We start from the raw sequence: 25902 nt of genomic DNA on the forward strand, positions 1-25902 counted from the left end.
TTTTAATATGAAAGATCCACCCCTAGCTGGCATGGTACTCTTTTTTTCAAATGCTTCCCCTGTTTTTCTCCAATCTTTGGTGAGTAAAAGTTTTGTTTGATCAGTACACAGCACTTTTTCCAAAAAGTCTCTGGCTTCTCTAAGCATTTTATTGATCTTTACTTTTATGATGAAATGTAATGGTCTGTAATGGGGCACCACTACTCTGGTGTCACTAAACCTTTCTGGGTTTCGTTTCGCATACTGGACCAGTCTACAAGCAGGTCTATAACTTCCATTTCTTAATAATGTTTCTGACAATGAAAATTCCAAACTGAATGCAACTAAATAGCTTTCCCCTGCATTCTAAGAGTCAATTATCTTCATTTTGTCTTCAGTCAGCTGCTTAGATAAGCCCATGGTTGATAGTAAGCAGAACACCCTGATAGTTTAGAGGAGTCAGACGATTTATTAACTACACTCTTGCACATGCACATTTACGATTTTATTTTTTAACTGATCAGCAAATACAAACACAATGTTCACAATTATTTGCAGAAATACGTCAGAGGTTGTCTCAGATTCTATTAACATAGAGATAAAAACATGCAATTTGACCAGGGGTACCCAAATATTATGCATGACCTTATCACAGGTAATGAGTAAGGCATTCACTCAGTGGTGGTACATTTACCTGGGTGGACCTGGTAAAGGACAGCAACCAGGAACGCGAACAGGAAGTGGCTGTCCAGTTTCCTATTTCTTGCATTCTGGAGGGCTCCACAAGGCATCCTTCTGTAAGATAATATGTAAATTAGCTCATTTGCATACTTCTTGATAGTGGAAATGACAAATTTGAACATTTTTGTAGCAGTCTATAATCTGAACGAAGTAAAATATTGTTATAATACTTTCAGATTGCAAATAAGACATGTTTGAAGATTGTTATATATGATTGTTTATCATCAATACCCAATAGTAATTTTTCTGGAAATTCTGGCATATTCATGAAGAAAAATTTTGAAATTTCAAGATCTAACAATGTAACCCAAAAAAACCCCAAAAAAACAAAATTGCACTTACGATGACTGTATTTTTGTTTAGAACAGCACTTGATGTGTATTTTACTAGTTATGGAAGAACCTATGCCCTTGTAAATCGCTTTGGATTAAAAGCGTCTGCCAAATGATTAAAATGTAGATGTAAATGGTACACAAATGTCTTGCTATGGATACCAGGATCTGAAATAAAACACTGGAACAGTGGGAGCATTTTTAGTCTTGTAATAAGTCTTAAGATCTTATTTTTGTTTTCTAAGAGGCAGAATTACTCTTTTTAATCTTTTTTCTAAGTGAAAAGATTTTCTGTTTTTGACTGGATACAGATTATTGTATCTGTGGCTGGTGTGCGTAGAAACACAATGGAGCCAAGTCACAATACTGGACAAATCCTCTTTCAAATTTGACAATATCACCAAGAATGTGGATTCTGCATTGTTTTTTCTAATCTATGTCTAGGCAGTTTTCCAAAAAGGACATTTGGAGACTCCAAAAGGACAAAGGTAATAAATCATATGATAGGTCTTTTGAGGTGTAAAATACTGCATTTTGCTTACTAAACTATACAACACCTTTTGCACTTCCCCCCGCCTGTCACCCTACCCCACCTCTGTCAGCAACAGGTCAAGAAGATCATAAAAAATAATTACAATAATCACAATATACTAATATATTCATTGAGGTCCACTGATTGAAGCTTTTGTGAAATGCCCAACCCCATGAACAAGTCAAACATGAGCAAGTCAAACACATTCCATAATTTCACATGCTATTTATTATTCAAAAGCAGCCTGGCTCCTTATTTATAAGCATACTGAATAAAAAAATATATATTTTCAGAATGTAATTAGATGCTGACCAATATAAAATAGGGTCACATCACTGAAAATTCCCTCTATTGTGTTGTCAACGGTGTTTCCACTGTCTTCCTCAGAAATATTCACTCAGACAAGAGATTCCTTGGAATTCCTCCAAACAACGTCCTCTATTTAGACGAAGGCATCGCAATATATATATATATATATATATATATTGTAAAACCTCAACCTTTTTTGCCATAAAATCTCAAGAACTGTTTTTGCCAAAGCGCAACAGACATGCGTGCATATAATGCTACAGTTTTGTTTTTCAGGCTAAACAATGCTGTATTGTTTTATGCATGCCAAAAAAAAAAATCATACACGTATTACATTTGTGGTTTTCTAATTCTTCATTACATTTGTATATATTTGTGGATATTTATTATGTGACCTCTATGGATTTAAGTTATGGTGTCTTGTTATCCCATGTATCCCTTGTTATCTCTCTCTCTCTCTCTCTCTCTCTCTCTCTCTCTCTCTCTCTCTCTCTCTCTCTCTCTCTCTCTCCACATTCTCCAAATATTGTTGTGGGTTCATACACATGTAACTGCTTATATTTTCTTGCTGCCAGCTTGTCTACTTCAATGTTTTGCAGCAAAAAATGCACATCTCAGTCCTCCTCCTCAGTCTCAAACCTTCAGGCACAAACTGTGCACATTAATCTGTATTGTATGAAGTTTTTAGCTTCGTCTAATCTTAATACTTCATTAACATTGATCTATACAATATGAACAGTACAAATGATGTGTCTCAGTCTCAGCCTTAAACCAACAGCTGAATTTCGAAGGACACGGGACAGAAAAGGTAAATTTTCACTCGTTAAAATCCCCCAAAGCTCCAACGCCTGTGTTGTCCCGGGCGTTTTGTAACAAACAGGAGCTGAAATTCTGCCCACGGCTTAAAATTTATGTTAGGCAAGAAATTGCTCTTGAACTGGTCGTTTTTGGCGTGATCAACACGTTTACAAACATTGTTTTATTGTACACGTGTTCGTGCGTCAACGAATTGACTTCATCATGTGACTGCCTAGAAGGGCAGAATAATAAATAACAGAACATAATACGATCAAGGGTTTAGTCAGATGCGACGCAAAATTACCTATGATTTTATAAGATTGTTGTGATAATATTGTATGTCAACCCTCATCAACGAACGAACGATGCGTTAACATTATTTGATTAAAAAAACCGACTACCAAAGCTATCTAGTGAGCCTACACTGTCTATTTACGTTTCAAACAGGCATAGAATATGCGTTACAATAATTGTCAACGACCGGGTCAGGATACAGTTGCGGGTCTACTCTCCTTTCCCAACTGACTCCAGGCGCGCTCACCTGGTGACACCGCGCCGTGGAAGCAGGCGCGCGTGAGTGCATCCTATTGAGGTTTGTTTCCTTGAGCCTCTCCAGACCCAGCCGGCATCACAATCGTCCGGAGCTCTGTTCAGGAACAGTCGCCGCGATAATCCGTTTGATGAATCCAGCCTTTTAAGTCTTACATCTGTTTGGGCTATGTCCTAAAATCAGCAAACAGTTAAGAATCAGGCGTTTTAATACCCCGCATTCTGCTGTAAGACGATGAAAGTGACAGCCCCTCATTGGTGAGACTGGTGAGGCGCTCTGAATGCTGACACGCCTTTCTGCCCTGGATAACGCCGTTCCAGAGTGCTACACATAACGCGATAATGAACGAGTTTCATATGGACACGTGTATTTATCTGATGATACCCTGTTTTAAATAAATATACAAATGCTTTTTGTCTTTAAAATACTCACTGACCACTTTAATTGGTAGCCCCCATTTCTCTAAGAACTTTTCAGTCACTGCCCATTTCCCTGCAGTTTGAAGACGCATACCATGACTAACTCATCATCTTGGTGCTGTATTGTTGACTATTCTATCATTACTATTCATGCCTTACTGACTTTGCTTATATTTACCAGGTGAAATAGATAAAATGTTCATGGCTATAGACAACTGATCCTCAAAGCAAATTGTACCTTATACAACCTGAGTTCTGAAGTTGTTACTATGACCTATGGTATGTAGTTATCATATGTCTCTATGGATAAAAGTGGCTGCTAAATAAATGTAATGAAATGTTATCTGTACTCCAGCTTGTTAATGCAAATATTTAATCAGCAAATCACGAGAGCAACTTAACGCATAAAAGCCTGCAGACATGGTCAAGAGGTTGTTGTTCAGACCAAATATAAGAATCGGGAAATGTGATCTAAGTGACTTTGCATCTTGAATGATTGTAGGTGCCAGACAGAAACTCAGAAACTGCTGATGTCCTGGCATTTTCATGAACAACCGTTAAACCAGAGTTTAGAGAATAATACAAAAGAACATCCAGTAAGCAGCAATTCTGTGACCAAAAATGCCTTGTTAATGAGAGGTCAGAGAATGGCCAGACTGCTTCAAGCTGACAAAAAGGTAAAATCAAATAACCCAGCATTATAACAGTGGTATGTGGAAGAGCATCTCTGGGTTAAACAGGTCAAACCTCAGCCATAGCACCCTATAAAGGGAAACATAGTTTTTGCGAAAGTTTAAGTTGTTTATTATGTTTTATTATAGCTACTTATTGTGTTTAATGTACTTCTATACTCATTGACCGTTTGATAAGTTGGATGTAAGTATTCTATGGTGGGTCTTGCATACTGTATACTAAAACCATTTTGATTGGTAGTAAATTAAGATTGAAATGGAAATCACTTGCTAAAAATTCAAGATTCAGAAAATGATTGCATCTTTAGCGTAGCCTATTTGACAAAAAGAGAAAAAAAACGCACGTTAGACATAGGCTATATTTCTGCATTGTTCATGTAAAATGACATGCTTTTTGTTATATTTGTGCGAAATGGTGAGGATAGAGAGGAGGAAAGACACCGCTATTAAAAATGATTGACAATGTTGAGTGTTATGTCTTTAGAAAGTTTAATGATAAATGAGAGATTGCCATTACAAACAATAATGTCCATGAAGATACACATTTTTCTCAATGAGAGAATATTTAATGATGGTCTAATTATTCTTTATTCTTTAATTATTCAATGTAAAGCCTACTGAATGATTCCCTTATCCACAGGGTTTTAGAAAGCACAGATCACACACCTGTATTTTTACGGTGAGATGTTCATAGGCCTACAAATTTAGTTTTTCTTCTTCAAAATGCTGTATTATTTGCTGTATAATACAAAATGCTGTATTATGTGTTATTTATCTGATAAAAGGATTTCATAGTTTTTCCACTGGCAATACTTTTTCAATTGTAACATTAGTAACATTGTTGTCAGTCTTTTTGCCATTTTCTTATGGGATATGTTTACAGCGCATGATCAGATAAAGTTCACCTGTCTTTCATATATATATATATTTTTTACAAGCAAACAAACAAAGCAAAAGTATGACCAAACCCCTTAACTAGCCAAACACTGCTTACCAAGCCAAACTAAAAATACTGATACACAAAAAAAGTAAATCACAGAAAGACAACAATTAAGGTTCACAGGGAGGTAGGGAGGGACGGGGAGAGGTGCTGCTTGAACAGGTACGTCTTCAGTTTGCGCTTGAAGGTGGGAAGAGATTCTATAGTTCTGACCTCAACGGGGAGTTTGTTCCACCACCGTGGAGCTAGAACAGACAGTAGTCGTGAGTAGGGCCTCATCCCTCTGTGTAGGGCAAGGTGTTTGAGTCACTTACTCAAACTCAAAGACAAACTTATTTCACTGTCACTGAGATAAGGAAGGGTGACTGTCGGCGAGTGAGTCATTCCTCTGCCTCTGCCTCTGGGGCAGAAACAGGGGAATGTTTCAATCACTCACTCACCTACCCTACTTCAGAGACCAAGGGATAGAGTGACCAAGCAATTCATTGAATGAATGAGTGAATGAGCAAAACAGTAATTCACCTTTCTCTGGGGCAGGCCAAAGTGAATAAGAGTTCCCAACACTGGGTCTAGTCTATTATCAGACTATGACGGAGTTTAACCCATGAACCAGAAGTCTCATTTGATGTTTAAACCAAGACCAAGGTTTTGGAACAAGGAACTGTGTGTGTGTTTGTGTGCACGTGCAGTTGCATAAGTGCATGTGTCTGTGGTTAATGTGTCTGTGTATGGGTGTGGGTGTGCACTGCGTTTTGAGAGTGCTTCTAGAACCGGTCTCTCCTCTTCTCTGTGCTCAGACAATGGTATTGCATGTTCTTCAGAGATCACAGTTTCCCATGCGGAAGGCGTGACTCATTACAAGCACTAGCTGCATTGTTGTCTGCTTGCCTGAAGCCTTCCGTCTTTCTCCAGTGCTCTTGTCCCATGTTCTCCCACATGCCCTAATAGAAATGCAATATATACTGCCATATATCATAAATATGTGGATCTTTGTGGAAAATATGATAAATACTTTATTCCACAGAAGTATAATATATTACTATATCCTAAAATGGCAATACTTAGAATAATTACAATATATTCTAGTTATGTAAGGGTGTTTCTGATTCCCCCATGTCTCTCTCACCTCCCTCTCTCTCTTCTCCCCTCTCTACAAATTTTTCAGTAGAGATGTGCAGAATTCTCAGGTGACAGTGTGTGTCAGAGGGGACGAAAGAATGAAACAGAGGCAAAGATTCAGATATCACTCACAGACAATGAACTGAGCCCTAAAGACGCGGGCCCATTGGTGCGATTATGGTTCAACAAGGAAGAAGAAGACAGAATGTCTATGCTGCTGTTGTGTCTATGGACAAACCGGTGCGACCAGTCAATATTGTACAGGAACTGACTCAGATCATGCAATATCAGTAACGTTTTAATTGAATTAGGGGCGTGTACTGTATTGGTCAAATAACTATGTATTGAAATTGTGCTTAGCTAAATACATAAGGGTTGCCTTACTTTCTTGTGCATGTATTGGAAAGCACAGGTGCTGTAAGTCCTCTTAAAGTTTTCCCAATTAAACAGATACCATGTTAGTCAAAAGGCTAAGTGCATGCCTGTCGGATTAATACATCACAGGGTGGAAGGAGGAAGGCGTGGAAAGATGTGGTTAAAAGGCACACACTTTCACAGGCACATACACACACACACACGCATGCATGCATTCACAAATACTCACTCACGCATATACAGTATACACACACAAACTCCCCTCACTCTCACACACAGACATCCAAGCAGAACACAGCATACATACACAAACATAGACACATGGTTACATCCATTTCATGCATTATGTGAGAGGTTGATCGATTATAAGCCCCACAAAGGGAAGTCTAACACAGAAATCACAGGCTCTTCTCATACTGAAAGACAAAATTGACACGAGAAATTCAGTTTGGCTTTTTGTAATAATATTCATTTTCTGTTAATTTACACATCCAAAACACATGGTGTTGCAAGTCTGCTCTGTCACACCACAGACTGCAGCTAAACTCGCATAGAGCGGTGTTGGAGTTAAGACTTTAACTTGCAGTCCACAGGTTGACCAGCAGGGGTTGCTAAATAGTGATAAATCACAGATCCCTAACTGTCGGAACCCACCCATACCCTGGGTGATGCAAACCCCCACTGTGCATTGGCCAAAGGAGCTACTGGCCACAGTCGGCACTGGCACGGTCTGGATTTGATCTGAGTCAGTGGGGCCCATCCTTGCACAACTGCATATTCTGACATATTCAATAGATTAGATTCAATAGATTCATACTGCCAAGACTGAAAGTACTTTTGAGAGGACTACTATTTCCCCAGCCACTGGTTTATATTGTACAGTGCCCCCTTTCTGATTTATTGAAAATGGTTTCAGATCTTTAGACAAAATAGCAAACAGTAATAATTGCAACCAAACATAAAATTTGATATCAGTCTTTCACATCGCTATGGATTAATTTTAACTCTTATGCTTTCATAAATAAAAATTGTTAGGTTTTTTAGCATGAGCAGATTCAGGCCCTACCACAGCATCTCCACTCCAAAACTTAGAATTCAAAAAATTTTCAGTAAATTAGATTTGCTTTTGTGTTTTGGATTATTGTCTTTTTGAAAAAAGACTCAAATTACACTGCAGCTTTAGCTGTAGTTGTCTAGGTCTCGTGGCAGCAAAGCATCTACACACAATTACAGTAACATCCCCATTTTTTACTTTTGATATGATATTTGCTGTATTTGCTTTATGACTATATAAAAATGCACCAACCTTTATTAGGTATTTATTAGACTTATTTTGTAGACTTCTACTGCTGTAACTCGGGCGGAATGGATGGTGCAGTGAGTAACACTGCCGCCTCACAGCAAGGAGGTCCTGGGTTCAAATCCTCTGTATGGAGTTTGCATGTTCTCCCCTTGTTCGCGTGGGTTCCCTCCGGGTACTCCAGTTTCCTCCCACAGTCCAAAGACATGCAGGTTAGGCTGATTGGAGAGTTGTGATGTGTTGTATGTTCAGAGATGTCCTTCTGCTTACCACTGTTGTAATGTGTGGTTATTTGTGTTACTGTCACCTTCCTGTCAGCTTGGACCAGTCTGGCCATTCTCCTCTGATGTCTCTCATTAACAAGGTGCTTCTGTCTGCAGAACTGCTGCTCACTGGACCTAGTTTGTTTTTTGCACCATTCTTTGCAAACTCATGTGCGTGAAAGCCTAGTGTGCATGAAAATTCCAGGAGATCAGCAGTTTCTGAGACCACCCTGTCTGCCACCAACAATCATTCCATGGTCAAAGTCACTTAGATCACATTTTTTCCCCATTCTAATGGTTGATGTCAACATTAACTGAAGCTCCTGACCTGTATCTATGATTGTATGCATTGCACTGCTGCCACACAATTGGCTGATTAGATAATTGCATGAATAAGTAGGTGTAATAAAGTAAAAATGTACCTAATAAAGTGCTTGGTGAGTTTTGATCATGGCATACTAAACCTATGAATGTATCTGAATTAAAGCAGCTAATTCAGAAAATTAAAAAGCAAGACCAGGCAAGCCTGGTTTAACCAGACCCTGATGTAACTAAGTTTGTGGGGCAGAATCTATATGGGTTGCCTGTTGCCCATGCTTGTCAACACAGAAGTGGAACTAGAACCTCTCTCAGTTTTTTAAGGCATTTCCATCTCAGTAGAATACATGTATGACTACAGAAAGAAAATGTGTTTTGTGGCTTTAAGAGCATTGCATTGTCAGACATCCGATTATTTCCAGGCTTGCGTTTCCCGAAGCCTTCTTAACGCTACGTCGTTCGTAAGTTGTACCTTAACGTTTCAGCGTGTTACCCTTCTGTACCTCGTACTTTCGTAAAGGTTGGTCTGGACCACTCTTAGCTATACCTTAGCGATATTGTCAGCTCACTCCGCTAGTGGCCACCACTGTTAAAACAGTAAGCCTCTGAAATCAGCTGTTGCTCTTAATTACATCAATATGTACACTAATAATTCTACAGTTGTAGTTATTAAATATTATTAATATTACTAAATACCACATTAATGGCACTGTTTTCATACAAATAATAAAATTGTAAATTACGAAGGATGCATGTTGCACTTTATTGAACATGTTGCCTAATTGCCTTCTGAATGATATTCATAAACTGACGATTTCCCACTCTCTCTGTGTGCTGGAGCGATGTTTAACCATAATTCTTTCTTGGTTTTGTTGTACACCGTAGTCCTAAAACTGTAAAATAATGTTCCTTTTTTCAGCGCCACTTCTAACAATATCTCAATTTCATTTGCTGTGAAGCTGTGGGAAGATTCTTTCTTTGTTTTTTTCCCCAATATCTTATGTAGAAAAATAAAAAATAAAATAAAAATAAAATTTTGTTTTCGTGTTGGTGCGTTTTGTTTGTTGGTGCGCTTTTATTGAAAACGTCAGCTAATCAGAGAAAATAGTGAATTACACCAGTAATGTGATGGTGCTTCTGCCAAATCAACCCTGATTGCAAACTCATTTAAGGCACTATGACAAAGATATAAAAATAATGTAAATAAAACATGACATGCCAAAGAAGGCGTATTGCTAGATGGCGTAGCCACAAACCATATCACTAACCGTATATAATTTGGTGAAAATTTAGTTTGTAAGTTTTTAATTCTATTAATACGTTCCCACCAGTCGTGATAGATGCAATATTTTAAAGTATTCCTGCAGTTTTGCATTCATAAATGACACTACTTTCTCTCATTACACAGTCAAACAGTCGCTGCATGGAATGCATAATCGATCTTAGAGCAAGTCGATGGGCCTAGTAACGTCGCATGTAGAAGCTATCCCTTAAGCAACCTCCTAAGTGATAGTTCGGGGAACACACATAGAAAAGTAAACAACTTTAGTAAGGTATACCTTAGAGCAGGGGTGTCAAACTGAATCCCCAGGGGGCCACAGTGTCTGCGGGTTTTTGTGATTTCCTTTCAATTAGCTGCCAATTAAGGCCAATTAAGGCCTTGAGGACAAGGTGTGTCGATACTTTAACCAATCAAAGACTTGAATGAACCCAGAACACCCCAAAAACCAGCAGACACTATGGCCCTCCAGGACTGGAGTGTGACGCCTGTGCCGTAGAGAGTCTTCGTAAAGCGATAAGAGACACCACTATCGGAAAACGCACCCCAATACAATACAACCTTGCTTTTCACTTTTTGGTGCGATTGCCTGTCAATTCTCGACTGGATAATGCACATTTTTAAATTTCAGTTTGCCTGTGGTGCACATTGCTGATTTGCCGGAGAATTCTGCCCGCTGGCCGGTCAGGGAACAGGTGCTGAATTCCGGGAGACTACCGGACGCAGCGGAATTTATTGACATTTTATTAATGGAGTTATTAGTGGAATTTGGCTAGGCATCACCACCGGAACCTGGAATTTCTAATTCTGTTGAAACTGTTGAAACAAGAAGACTAGGTGTTAGATCTGCAGAACACCGTTCTTTCCATAGATGTGTCCGTGATAACTATATTCATTATACAGCAATTTGGTACCTGCCATTGGGTCCAGACATGAACATTTCAGCTGTCGGTTCTTATATATGATATACTTACTGGTTCCCCCTAAATTATATACTGGTTCCCCTGGAATTATAAATGGTTCTTACTTGAATTCACTAACAATTGAAGCGTAAGCCGACTTGGCATAGCTGTTTGCTTTGCCATGTTGTTATAGCTCTACGTCGTACTGCGCAAGTCATCTTGCACGATGTGGAAGACTAATATCAAATTATAGCAAGTGTTCGATTGCAGTTATTGCAATTACCTTTTCATACGGGTGATAATGGGTGTTTGATAACTTTTTTCATTAAATAAATTAAAGAGTAAAATCATTTTAAAAATGGGTTTTACATTTTGGAATTTACAATCCTAAAAAATAGTATTCTGATTAACATAATATTTTTCCCCAAATTATGACATACCTATTAATTATTTTGAATAAAATGCAAAATAAATAAATTTGCAGTTTAATTTCAATTTCTAATGTATAGCACTTTTTTATAAATGGCAAATGAACCCCAAACGATAATTCAGCCGAAATATTAAAGCTCACAATAAGTTTAACCTCATATTCATTGTTTCATTTCAAATTCAATGTGCTGGAGTACAGAGCTAAATCAACAAAAATCTCTCGCATCAAATTTAAAGCTTTGGTGCTCACATACCAGGCAGTTAAGGGATCAGCCCCTGTATATATTAAATCACTTATCAAGACCTATACACCAGCAAGACCCCTCCGTTCTGCCACTTTGTGCCCTCTGGCACTTCCCCCTCGCCACACCTGCACTTCTCGCTCACGAATACTGTCTGTCCTGGCCCCACGGTAGTGGAATGACCTCCCGGTGGATGTCAGAACGGCAGAGTCTCTGACCTCTTTCAAGCGCAGACTGAAGACTCATCTCTTCAGGCTACACCTTTCCCTCCCTAACACACCACCACGATTAGCCTTATATATGCCATAGACTATAATGGCACTTATATAGTTATATAGATATTGTTGTGTTTTGTATTAGCTATTGTATTGTTGTACTCTGGGTATTATAGCTGCCAACTGTGGTATGCTAGTTTGGAAGTTGATGTATTCTTCAAGGGCTCCGATTGTATCTGTATGGTCACACTAGGACGCGGAACCATACTGTCCTCTCAGGTCCTCTTCACACTTGTACTTGTGTTTGATCTGCACTTTGTTGTATGTTTCTCTGGATAAGAGCGTCTGCTAAATACCTTGTAAAGTAATGTAATGTGCTCCAACCACTACTCTCTGCCACTCTTCCCTCCTCCACCCCTTCTTGGATGTATAGCTTTATCTTCAGCCTGTAATGTATTAAATAAACTAAATTATTGCATTGACCAATCTGTGTTAGTACTTTATTTATTGTTGTGAAACTGATGGTACTTGATGGTATCAGACCACAAATGTATGATGTTACAGGAAATGGGCAAATGTTTTGTGTTTCATTAATATAGAAAATTACATTCTTCTACCCTCTACCTTCTCCACCCAATCCACGGCAGCCCGCATGTCCTCCTTCACTTAAAGTGGTTATTTCCAGCAACCCCTATATGTCTTATTTAGGCCTATGAAAATCTCCAATTCACACTGTGTCCTGTATTTCTCATTTCATCCTTATTACTTTTGAAGAAGTGAAAGCAGAGAGTGAGAGAGAGATCGAGAGAGAGGCCAAGAGAGAATCACCATGACAACAGAGCCCCACTCTCATCATCCAAGTCACTTTCCCCAACTCTCTCTTATTCTCACACACGCATGTACACACAGTCTCTATCTCTCATTTTCTGTCTTTCTGAGGTAAGTTCAGGTCTCTCCTCTTTATATGTCTGTCTTCCCCAAATTTGTCTGTGTGTATGTGTGTGTGTATGAGTTCACCTATGTGCATGTGTGTTTGTGTGTCCATGTGTGCATACATACAGTGGGCTCCAGAATTATTGGCACCCTTGATACAAATGAAGAAAAAATGCTATGTAATAAACAACACAGATAATTGTCTATGTTACTCTACTGTATGGCAATACAATTTTACTTAATTTAGTTAATCTTAGTCTAAAGAAACTATATTGTGTCACTTCCTGCTTCACTAGCGTGGCCTGTAGCGTAGTGGTGACACTCTAGGTCGGTGGTTCTAATCCCGGTGTAGCCACAATAAGATCCACACAGCCGTCGGGTCCTTGAGCAAGGCCCTTAACCCTGCATTGCTCCAGGGGAGGATTGTCTCCTGCTTAGTCTAATCAACTGTACGTCTGTAATTAATGTAATACTAGAGTATAAAAATGAGGAAACAAACATGCAAAATCCATTGGGAAAAGCCAAAAAAGTGTCAATACAAATGGTAAATGGTTGGCATTTATATAGCGCCTTTATCCAAAGCGCTGTACAATTGATGCTTCTCATACACACACCGATGGCAATTGGCTGCCATGCAAGGCACCGACCAGCTCGTCAGGAGCATTTGGGGGTTAGGTGTCTTGCTCAGGGACACTTCGACACAGCCTGGGCGGGGGATCAAACCGGCAACCCTCCAACTGCCAGACGACTGCTCTTACTGCCTGAGCCATGTCGGCCCTTGACCATCACAAGTCTGGTAATGGGTACAAATAAATACATAAAGGGTAAACTTGCCACTTAACAATTAAAAAAATAAACCATATAAAATGGTTACAAACTTGCTTGGAAGAGGATGTAAGTACATGTCCCCACGGAAGATGGTGAGGGAGGCCATAAGGAATCACAGAGATTGGTTGCATCTTGGGGTTAATGAGTCTCAAAAAGAACCATAAAATAACACCTCCATAGCAACAAACTATTTGGAAGGGTGGCATGAAGACAGTCCTTACTGAGCAAAATAAACAAAACCAAGCATCTGGAGCTTACCAAACTTAATTGGAATTATGACTGGAAGAGCCTGTAGCGTAGTGGTTAAGGTACATGACTGGGACATGCAAGGTTGGTGATTCTAATCCCGGTGTAGGCCCTTGAGCAAGGCCCTTAACCCTGCATTGCTTAAGGGGTGGATTGTCTCCTGCTTAGTCTAATCAACTGTACGTTGCTCTGGATAAGAGCGTCTGCCAAATACCAATAATGTAATGTAATGTAAGAGATTGCTATTGTCAGATGTGAGCAAAATTGAATGTTTTGGACATACACACCATCGACATGTTTGCCGGCAAAAGAGGAACACCTCATACCTATGGAGGTGGGGCATTGATGTTTTGCAGCCAGTCGACCTCGGGTACTCTTTAAGATCAATGGCACAATTAATTAAAAAAAGTACCAGTACATTTTGCCAAATCTAGTTGTCTCTGCTAGGAAGCTGAGACTTGGTTGTTGGTAGATTGTCAAGTACAAATATACATCAAAATCTACATAAAAATGGTTAAGTGAAGTCAATATGCATGTTTTGCAATGGCCATCTCAGTCTCCAGACTTAAATCCCATCAAAAATCTGAACTGGTCAATAAGTACAAACTCAAGAATATCAGTGATTCTGAAGTACAGTGGTCATAAATACCTCCAAAAGTATTTCCTAACTACAGTTAGGTCCGGAAATATTTGGACATTGACACAATTTTCATAATTTTGGTCCTGTACGCTACCACAATGGATTTGAAATTAAATAATCGAGATGCAATTGAAGTGCAGACTTTCAGCTTTAATTTGAGGGTATTTACATCAAAATTGGAGGAAGGGTTTAGGAATTGCAGCAATTTTCATACATAGTCCCCTCATTTCAAAGGACCTAAAGTAATTGGACAATTGACTCAAAAGCTGTTTCATGAGCAGGTGTGGGCTATTCCCTTGTTATTTCATCATCAATTAAGCAGGTAAAAGGTCTGGAGTTGATTTCAGGTGTGGCATTTTCATTTGGAAGCTGTTGCTGTGAATCCACAACATGCGGTCAAAGGAGCTCTCAATGCAAGTGAAACAGGCCATCCTTAGGCTGTGAAAAAAGAAAAAATCCATCAGAGAGATAGCAGAAACATCAGGAGTGGCCAAATCAACAGTTTGGTACATTCTGAGAAAAAAGGAACGCACTGGTGAACTCGGCAACACAAAAAGGCCCGGACGTCCACGGAAGACAACAGCAGTTGATGATCGCAGGATCCTTTCCATGGTAAAGAAGAACCCTTTCACAACATCTAGTGAAGTGAAGAAAACTCTCCAGGAAGTAGGCGTATCATTATCCAAGTCTACCATAAAGAGAAGACTTCACGAGAGCAAATACAGAGGGTTCACCACAAGGTGCAAACCATTCATCAGCCACAAGAATAGAAAGGCCAGATTAGAGTTTGCCAGAACACATCTAAAAAAGCCAGCCCAGTTCTGGAACAGCATTCTTTGGACAGATGAAACTAAGATCAACCTGTACCAGAATGATGGGAAGAGAAAAGTATGGAGAAGGCTTGGAATGGCTCATGATCCGAAGCACACCACATCATCTGTAAAACATGGTGGAGGCAGTGTGATGGCATGGGCATGCATGGCTTCCAATGGCACTGGGTCACTAGTGTTTATTGATGATATGACAGAAGACGGAAGCAGCCGCATGAATTCTGAAGTCTATGGGAACATTCTGTCTGCTCACATTCAGCCAAATTCAGCAAAGTTGATTGGACGGCGCTTCACAGTACAGATGGACAATGACCCAAAGCATACTGCGAAAGCAACCCAGGAGTTTTAGAAAGAAGTGGAATATTCTACAATGGCCGAGTCAATCACCTGATCTCAATCAGATTGAGCATGCATTCCACTTGCTTAAGACAAAACTTAAGGCAGATAGACCTGCAAACAAACAACAACTGAAGACAGCTGCAGTCAAGGCCTGGCAATGCATCACAAAGGAGGAAACCCAACGTTTGGTGATGTCCATGGGTTCCAGACTTCAGGCAGTCATCGCCTGCAAAGGATTCTCAACAAAGTATTAAGAATTAACATTTTATTTATGATTATATTCATTTGTCGAATTACTTTAGGTCCCTTGAAATGAGGGGACTATGTATGAAAATTGTTGCAATTCCTAAACCCTTCCTTCAATTTTGATGTAAATACCCTCAAATTAAAGCTGAAAGTCTGCACTTCAATTGCATCTCCATTATTTAATTTCAAATCCATTGTGGTAGCGTACAGGGCCAAAATGATGAAAATTGTGTCACTGTCCAAATATTTCCAGACCTAACTGTATTTCCTAAATTATAGGAAAAGACTCAGGGCTGTTGACTTTGCCAGGGGTGTTTACATTTAAAAAAAACTCTGGTTGATTCCATTGAATCATTAATAAAACAAACTACCTGACATATGTTGGAAAATAACATGTGTCAATAACTGATATTTTTTGTTTTCAGTATTTTCTGCATATTTATTAAGGGTGCCAATAATGTGTTCATGTGAAAACGTGTACATATGTGTTTGCGTGTCTGTATGTGCATGTGTGTGTGGGAGCAATACTGATAGCCTGTATGCATCAGTGTGGAAGAACTGTATTTGTCTTCTCTTAGATAATACAGACTGTATCTCCAGTGGCCTGCCACTCCCTATTCTGTTTTATCACTCTACAATACCCATATCTCCCCAGACAACCCTTCTCCACCAAATGTCTTTCATCTTGAGGACTGGACCTAAATACATACTTGAGAGTCATCTCTACTTTACATTACACATAATTGGCATTTGGCAGACACTCATATCCAGAGTGACGCACAGTTGATTAGACTACGCAGGAGATAATCCTCCCCTGGAGCAATGCAGGGTTAAGGGCCTTGCTCAAGGACCCGACGGCTGTGTGGATCTTATTGTGGCTGCCCTGGGATTAGAACCACCGACCTTGGTTGTGTCCCAGTCATTTACCTTAACCACTACACTACAGGCCACCCCTACTTAAGTATTAAAAAGTTAAAAGTGAAATGTAACATTTATAGGGATATACAATGTTGAGATAAAGGGACAGAGGGCCCATTTCCTTGCATTGACATGAGTTTAATGCTATTTTAGATTACATCGGTTAAACATTAGTTTTTACTCTTAATAACAATTCCCGATAATTGTTGGAATCGAATTGTAATTGTAATTGTAATGCCTCAGATAAAATGTTCAAAGTTTTAACTCTCAGGTCTGGACTAAATCAAACTCTTAATTGTGGCATTTAAACACACTAATGCACAATAAATCACATAGTTCAGCAAGATGCTAATATTAGCGGGCTACCGTTAGCTATTCATTTTTGCATTAATGTGTTAAGTTACATTAAGGCTAGCTAGTTATGGTGGTAATTCTTCACCAGCAGCAGTGAGGAAATTAAATATACTTCAACCTTCAGCGGCTGACGAATTTGGCATTGCACAATGAGCAATCAGAATGGATGTGGTTGGGTTCATTAAAGGAGCACTGTCATGCTTTTTTCAGTTGCGTTTATTTGGATTAAATGCTTAAATTATGTTTGTAGGCATTTTTAAAATCACCGTCATCATAGCCATTTCCTAAATTTGAAGCAAAACAAACATGTCCAGTGACGTCACTGGACGTGTTTGGCTTGAATCTCCAGCCTGTGTTACCCAGAAGGTAATGAGTGCTCAAACTCCATCCTTGAACGCAGAGACTGGTTTAAAAAAAAAGAAAAAACCTTCTCGAATATGACGTTTCTTGAATGGAGCATACAACTGACATGAAACTGGTCTGAGGGTGTGTATGGGGCGGGGGGGGTGCAATGTGATTTACAGCAGGCTAGCTTGTTTCTGATCGGGTGAAAACATTGCGTAACAATCGACCCCGTGTCACAACAGACCCCAATCTCCCCTATACCTTCTTTAAGTGGTACTTTCATACGATGTTGTCAGCTCACTCCGCTAGTGGCAACCACTGTTACGACCGCAAGCCTCTGAAATCAGCTGTTGCTCTTAGTTACATCTCACTCTGTTAAGCAATATGTACATTAATAATTCTACAATTGTAGTTGGGTAATAATATTACTAAAATACCACATTCATGGGATTGTTTTCATGCAAGGAATAAAATTGTACATTACAAAGGATGCATGTTGCACTTTATTGAACATGTTGCCTAATTGCCTTTTAAATTATACTTATAAACTGATGAGTTCCCACTCTCTCTGTGGACTGGAGTGATGTTTAACCATAGTTCTTTCTTTGTTTTGTTGGACACTGTCAACCTTTTTTGAAAACGTCAGCCAATCAGAGAAAATAGTGAATTATACCAGTAATGTGATGGTGCTTCTGGCAAATCAACTCTGATTGCAAAGTGATTTAAGGCACCATGAAAAAGATATTAAAATAATGTACATAAAACATGACATGTTCTATTAATAACTTCCCACCAGTTGTGGTAAATGCCTGTATTCCTGCAGTGTTTTATTTATAAAGAACACGACAAGCAGTCGCTGCATGGAGTGATCAGAGCTGTCCTCATATCGCTCAGGCTAGCCAAGGTAGGTTCCGTGATATCTGTATGCTATCGTTACTGCATTTTTGTTGGCGTGTCATGTGATCGCCTGGATGGGTGGCCGTGCATTCTCTGCATTCAAGGGTGGAGATTGAAGCCAAACACGTCCAGTGACATTTGGTTTGAAAAGTTTTGCCCCATATTTAGGAAACAGCTACACTGACAGCCATAAAAATGCCTACACACATAATTTAAGCATTTAATCCAAATAAGTTCAACTGAAAAAGCGTGAGTGCTCCTTTAACTATTGATATGGGTTTGATTGGCTGTTTTAAATAAAAACAGGGATTGTAATTAAGTGAGAAAAAAAAACGTAGCTGTGAAATTTGAAGTATTTTGAAGGTGTAAATTTGAAAAGTAAGTAAAAAGTATGAGATTTTTATTTGAAATGTAATTGAGTTAGAATACAAGTAAACAAACTTCAGTATCTCCCAAAATAGTACTTAAGTATAGTAACAAAGTACAATTACCCAAGTACTTTCCACCCCTGGATATGAAATTTGCTGTGTGTTGAATTTGAACCTGGAAAGGACAATTTGTTCTATGCATTTATTATGTTGTGGTGTGCTTCTGCTTAAACAATTAATCCACATTAAAAAGTCTGGGAAGGGAAGAAGTCTGGGAATAAGAGGTGAAATGAAATGTGAAGTTATGATAGCAATTCAAAACCCGCCAAAATACTGTAAATGCAATAGTACTCTCGTGATTCTGGTCGCACTAAATAATATACACACTGCTCAGTACTGCACTACACCACTAGAGAGCACTTGCACACCATGAATAAATACACTGAGACAAGGAGTTCTGGGGGTTAATTGGGAAATCACTTAAATAGATGGGAGCAAACTGAGATCAGTTATGTCAGGTCAGATGAGAAGATAAGTATAGCAATCAGATACTGATTGATACCAGTCTCTCTGATTGTTTCAGCATAAAACAGACTCTGGCCACATGATTGGTTGGGCCTAGTTCAGCAGTGACATTCAACATGGTTTTGATAGTTGCCCATTATTTTAAGTCAAGAGGAACAGTTGTCAGTAACTTGAAAGGGGGGTGGTTGTTGATATAAATACCTAATAAAGTGATCACTAAGTGTAATTCACTTAATTTACAACAAAAAGAATAATTATTTAATCTTTTCCGAGATTCCAATAGCATATATGTTGGCACTGTTTAACATAATTTAACCATAAAGCCGCTGGCAGTTTCATCTCAACATTACAGACACATTAATAATAACAATAATAATAATAATAATAATAATAATAATAATAATAATAATAATAATAATAATAACAGGTGTTCCTTTGACAGTAAAATGCAATACAATAGCAATGACATGGTGTATAAGGTAAATGGCAGGCATTTGGCATTTATATAGCGCCTTTATCCAAAGCGCTGTACAATTGATGCTTCTCCATTCACCCATTCATACACACACTCACACACCGACGGCGATTGGCTGCCATGCAGGGCCCCGACCAGCTCATCAGGAGAATTTGGGGGTTAGGTGTCTTGCTCAGGGACACTTCGACACAGCCCGGGCGGGGGATCGAACCGGCAACCCTCCGACTGCCAGACGACTGCTCTTACTGCCTGAGCCATGTCGCCCCCATGTATATATTACATATATACAGTGCATCCGGAAAGTATTCACAGCGCTTCACTTTTCCCACATTTTGTTATGTTACAGCCTTATTCCAAAATGGAATAAATTCATTTCTTTCCTCAAAATTCCACACACAACCATAATGACAACATGAAAGAAGTTTTTTTGAGATTTTTGCAAAAAAAAAACAAAAAAAAAAAACAAAGAAATCACATGTACATAAGTATTCACAAATTGAGCTCAGGTGCATCCTGTTTCCACTGATCAACATTGAGATGTTTCTACAGCTTAATTGGAGTCCACCTGTGGTAAATTCAGTTGATTGGACATGATTTGGAAAGGCACACACCTGTCTATATAAGGTCCCACAGTTGACAGTGCACGTCGGAGCACAAACCAAGCATGAAGTCAAAGGAATTGTCTGTAGACCGCCGAGACAGGATTGTCACAAATCTGGGGAAGGGTACAGAAAAATCTCTGCTGCTTTGAAGGTCCCAATGAGTGCAGTGGCCTCCATCATCCGTAAATGGAAGAAGTTTGGAACCACCAGGACTCTTCCTAGAGCTGGCCACCCGTCTAAACTGAGCAATTGGGGGAGAAGAGCCTTAGTCAGGGAGGTGACCAAGAACCCGATGGTCACTCTGTCAGAGCTCCAGCGTTCCTCTGTGGAGAGAGGAGAACCTTCCAGAAGGACAACCATCTCTGCAGCAATCCACCAATCAGGCCTGTATGGTAGAGTGGCCAGACGGAAGCCACTCCTCAGTAAAAGGCACATGGCAGCCCGCCTGGAGTTTGCCAAAAGGCTCCTGAAGGACTCTCAGACCATGAGAAACAAAATTCTCTGATGAGACAAAGATTGAACTCTTTGCCGTGAATGCCAGGCATCATGTTTGGAGGAAACCAGGCACCGCTCATCACCTGGCCAATACCATCCCTACAGTGAAGCATGGTCGTGGCAGCATCATGGGGATGTTTTTCAGCGGCAGGAACTGGGAGACTAGTCAGGATTGAGGGAAAAATGAATGCAGCAATGTACGGAGACATCCTGGATGAAAACCTGCTCCAGAGTGCTCTTGACCTCAGACTGGGGCGACGGTTCATCTTTCAGCAGGACAACGACCCTGAGCACACAGCCAAGATATCAAAGGAGTGGCTTCAGGACAAGTCTGTGAATGTCCTTGAGTGGCCCAGCCAGAGCCCAGACTTTAATCCGATTGAACATCTCTGGAGCGATCTGAAAATGGCTGTGCACTGACGCTCCCCATCCAACCTGATGGAGCTTGAGAGGTACTGCAAAGAGGAATGGGTGAAACTGCCCAAAGATAGGTGTGCCAAGCTTGTGGCATCATATTCAAAAAGACTTGAGGCTGTAATTGCTCCCAAAGGTGCATCAACAAAGTATTGAGCAAAGGCTGTGAATACTTATGTACATGTGATTTCTTAGTTTTTTATTTTTAATAAATTTGCAAAAATTTCAAAAACTTCTTTCACGTTGTCATTATGGAGTGTTGTGTGTAGAATTTTGAAGAAAAAAATGAATTTCTTCAATTTTGGAATAAGGCTGTAATATAACAAAATGTGGGAAAAGTGAAGCGCTGTGAATACTTTCCGGATGCACTGTATATATATATATATATATATATTCAATTTTATGTGAATGAGCTGCTATATATTTTACACTGAAACTTATTTCAATAAATAATAATAATGGCTACAGAAAGAGAGGCTATAATAAGTATTTTTGTAAAGAAAGTAAAGAAACAATGTTATAGTGACAATGAGAGTCTACCATAAGGTTTAAAGATAAAATGTTACAGTGAGAAATAGTTTTTACAATAAGGTGTGAGCCAGATATTATTCTGAGAAACATGCTGTTTACTGTAAAATGTATAGTGGTGAAATAAAAAAATCAGAAACACGGATTTTCTTTTAACACGTTGTTTACTTTATTCTTCTGAAACTCATATAAACAGATACAAAGTTATTTGCAAGGAAGAGTAACAAGTAAGGACCTTTTAATTTATTTTGCGTGTGTCTGTGTGTGAGAGCCACAGGTGACTGTGCATGTGCATGGGTGTGTTCACGTGTGTGAGGGTGTGTGCATACTTCAGAGGAGATATCCACAGGTAAAGGAGGTTGTATGACTGCACAGCAGTGTGTTGTCTACACAGATAGAAGTGGCAGTGTGACAGAGAGAGTATGACAGGAGGAGGCTGTGCGTGTTAAAGATAATGGTGATATGCAGGTGTGTGCGTGTGTGTGTGTGTGGCAAAACTGAATGGTGGGGGGGAAATTAGCCTCCTGAAGGGACGGGATGTTGAATACAAAACTTGAGTATCCAATGGTGCATTCATTTATAAAATGAAGGTGAGTGAGTAAGGTAATTAAGTGGTCTGTTAGAATTTGAAAGGGGGGTTATTCCGTGAAAAACCACTCCAATTTTGTGTAAATGTTATTTTATATATTAAGGAAAGAGCAAATTGGGGTTTGTGTCAATTTTGGAGCATCATATCTTTGGCATTAATTGAAACACAACCCCAGACAATAATACAAACCTCACGCAATTTTCTGTCTAGTTTCAGATTATGAACTCCGATTTTCATAATACTGCTCAGAAAAAAGTTATGTCATTCATAAATGCTAAATCATGCTTCATGGCTTTTTTCCAATATAAACCATAACAGATGTTCCATATAAACCATCAAATTCTTTTCAATATTTGATGGTTTACGACAACTACTCTTCCAGACTAGTACATATACAGCCACAAATCAAATATATCATTCATTCAAAAATGATACAATGCGAAAGTCGGGACTGGGCTGAATACAGGGCTGAATACTGACCAAATACTGTTTGATATTCAACTAAGTAGATGGTAGAAAGTTTCCAATCAAAAGTTATAGCATGCCTACATATGTACAATAATGTAGTTGATACTGCAATGCCTTAGCATGTTTTGATCAGTTCAAACAGGACAATTTACAGGAACATTTAACATTTAACAAGTAACATCTATAATGATAGTCTTTGGTATAAAACAATGATAAAAACATCTTTCAAAAACAACATTTGTGTATTTAGTTATAGTTTTTTCACATTGATATAAAATAATTTTAAAATTAATAAAAAATGTATAATATAATATAAAGAAATATAAAAATTAAAAACCTGATATTTCACAAACAATTTTCTTCTTTCTTCTCTACTCAAGAAACATTTGTAATTCATTTCAAACTTTTTTCAAACATGCATTTTAATGGATTTCTGATGTGACTAACACAGTATGTATACATATGTCCCTGTATCAACAGATGAAAACATGAAAATGCATTACAGTATCAACTATATTTTTTATATGTGGAACATTTTGAAGACCATAAAGTTTCATATTGATTGGAAACTTTCTACTTTACCATCTAATTGGTTGAACATCTAATACTTTTTTGTAATTTTTCTGGCCAGACCCAATTTTGACATTGTCAAATTTTTAAATAAATGATCTATTTGACTTAATTTTGTTCGTGACTGTTCTTAACTAGGATATTTACTAGTATTTCAAGTCTGGATAGTGGTACTCATGTAGGAAGCCATCAAAGTATGCTTTATTGTGAATTAAGATTCTCTTTGAAATTATCAAAACATGCTGAGACATAGCAACTTCATTTTGCTTTAAAGCCAAAGATATGAGGGTCTAAAATCGACACAAACCCCCACCCCCCCCCACCCCCAGGAGATCAGCAGTTTCTAAGATACTCAAACCACCCTGTCTGGCACCAACAATCATTCCATGGTCAAAGTCACATAGATCACATTTCTTCCTATTCTGAAATTTTGTCTGAAAAACTGCTGAACCTCTTGACCACGTCTGCATTCTTTTATGCATTTTGTTACAGCCACATGATTGGCTGATTAAATATTTGCATTAACAAGCTGGTGTACAGGTCTAGCTAATAATGTGGTCACTGAGTGTATATCTGGTTGATTTTCCATGGAATGACCCAGGGTAGAAGCATTCCAAAACAAGTTCCAAAACATAGTCTCATTGCTTTTTGCTCGGAGAGGAAAAGGACATACTCAGATACATACACATTTTCATGCTTTCTATCTCAGATGTAAATGCTCTGAAGCCCCCCTTCTCTCACTTTCTTTTCTGTCACACACATAGTCACATGTGCGCAAATGCACCCACACACACACACACACACACACACAGGCTGTGGGAGGCTGTGTCTAAAGCAATCAAAATTGATTGACGAGAGAGAGGAGCTGTAGTCCACAGATGATTGGCGTGTGTGTATTGTTAGAGGAGGGGCAGTGATGAACCAGCAGTCCCTGTGTCACCACCCCCCACCCCTCAACTCTCAACATTACCCAAAAGCCACTCCAATCCACCCAGGCCAATAATCAATCTAGCAAGAGACAGACAGCTGCCACATTCAGGGTTCACAGTCAGAGACTCCTAAAATCCAATAGAGAGGTCATGGCTCCGAGAGAACAGGTGCAAGTGTACAGACTGAACAGCAGCAACATGTGTAACTGGCAAGGGTGCTGTGTGCATGACGTATGTGTCTGTATGTGTGTGTGTCAGAGCTGCTTTCTTAGGTGAGTCTGTCTACTGCATATACAGTATATGTATGTGAGTACTAATAATACAGTACCTGACTATTGGTAGGCTCCTACAGAAGAGCTCTACTGGGGCTCATACTGACCCCTCTCTCTGTCTCTGACTCTTTGTGGAATCTGGAAGCACCATGTGCAATGTGTCCATGGGTCCAATAACAGAGACCATTAAAAACTATAACCTGGAGTAACATCATACATATATTAAATTATCCTGGTTTGGTATTGTGGGGCAGAGTGTAATCAGAGGATATAATGTAATGTTGATATATATACAATTAAACTGAAAAGCATTGGAACAGTGGCATCATGTTCTGTCGTTGTTGACGCTGTACTCCAGCACATTAAATTAAATAAAGTGAAGGTTAAAGACTGCCAGCTTTCATTTAAGGTTCTGTTCCACTTAAAAAATAAGATTTTCAGTCAAATTGACATTTTTCAGTTTACTACTGCAAATCATCCCTAAAATATTCAACTTTCGTGAAAATACCAGCTTTTGAATGATTACGCCATGTGTATGGAGAAATATAATTATTTACCATTTCTATCTTTGGAGTCCATTTTCTCAAAACCTGATTTTGGACGATATCACAAGACCATTTTTATCAGTGCATAGTCATCCTACCATCATGACACATTGCAAACCTTTACTCCATATCCACGAGAGTGCTATGCGCCAATTCTTTTCTTGTTATAAGCTTTAGCGGGGTACAGCATCACAAATTTCATTGTTAGATCCTGAAATTGTATAATTTTTCATTTCTAGAAAACTGATGATAAATAATGGCTCAAAACAATATTCAAACATGTCTTATTTAGGATCTGTAAGAATTATAACGATCTTTCAATCTCTCATTAACAAGGCGTTTCTGTCTGCAGATCTGCAGCTCACCAGATTCTTTAGTTTTTTGCACCAATCTTTGCAAACACTAGAGACTAGTGTGAAAGTCCCAGGAGATCAGCATTTTCTGAGACCACCCTGTCTGCCACCAACAATCATTCCATGGTCAAAGTCACTTAGATCAAATTTTTTCCCCATTCTGATGGTTGATGTGAACATTAACTGAAGCTTGTGACCTGTATCTACATGATTTTGTGTATTGCACTTCTGCCACACAATTGGCTGATTAGATAATCGCATGAATAAGTAGGTGTAATAAAGTGAAAATGTTCCTAATAAAGTGCTCAGTGAGTGTATACTTTCAGTTCTGAAGAAAATGCATTTTCAACTGTTGAACAGATCAAAAGTACTCTCCAGTATGTAGTCATATACAATATGTGTGAAAGGCAACATCTGCAAACCATAGTGGAGGTAGTGCTATCATGGCTTGAGCATGTA

The 25902-nt window shown here is 38.9% G+C and overlaps 1 protein-coding gene across 1 annotated transcript in view; it reads right to left on the reverse strand.

The window, feature by feature from the left end:
• Positions 1–25902, reverse strand: part of adgrg2a (adhesion G protein-coupled receptor G2a) — a 98785-nt gene that overhangs the window by 69938 nt on the left and 2945 nt on the right. The window contains exons 2-3 of the mRNA XM_061238949.1: positions 3233–3414; positions 674–774 (exon numbers count right to left, since the gene is read on the reverse strand). Of these exons, the coding sequence (XP_061094933.1) occupies positions 674–774; positions 3233–3414 (283 nt within the window). The remainder of the gene's footprint in view (positions 1–673; positions 775–3232; positions 3415–25902) is intronic.

The sequence above is a fragment of the Conger conger genome, chromosome 4, assembly GCF_963514075.1.
Source record: "Conger conger chromosome 4, fConCon1.1, whole genome shotgun sequence".
Classification (NCBI taxonomy): domain Eukaryota; kingdom Metazoa; phylum Chordata; class Actinopteri; order Anguilliformes; family Congridae; genus Conger; species Conger conger.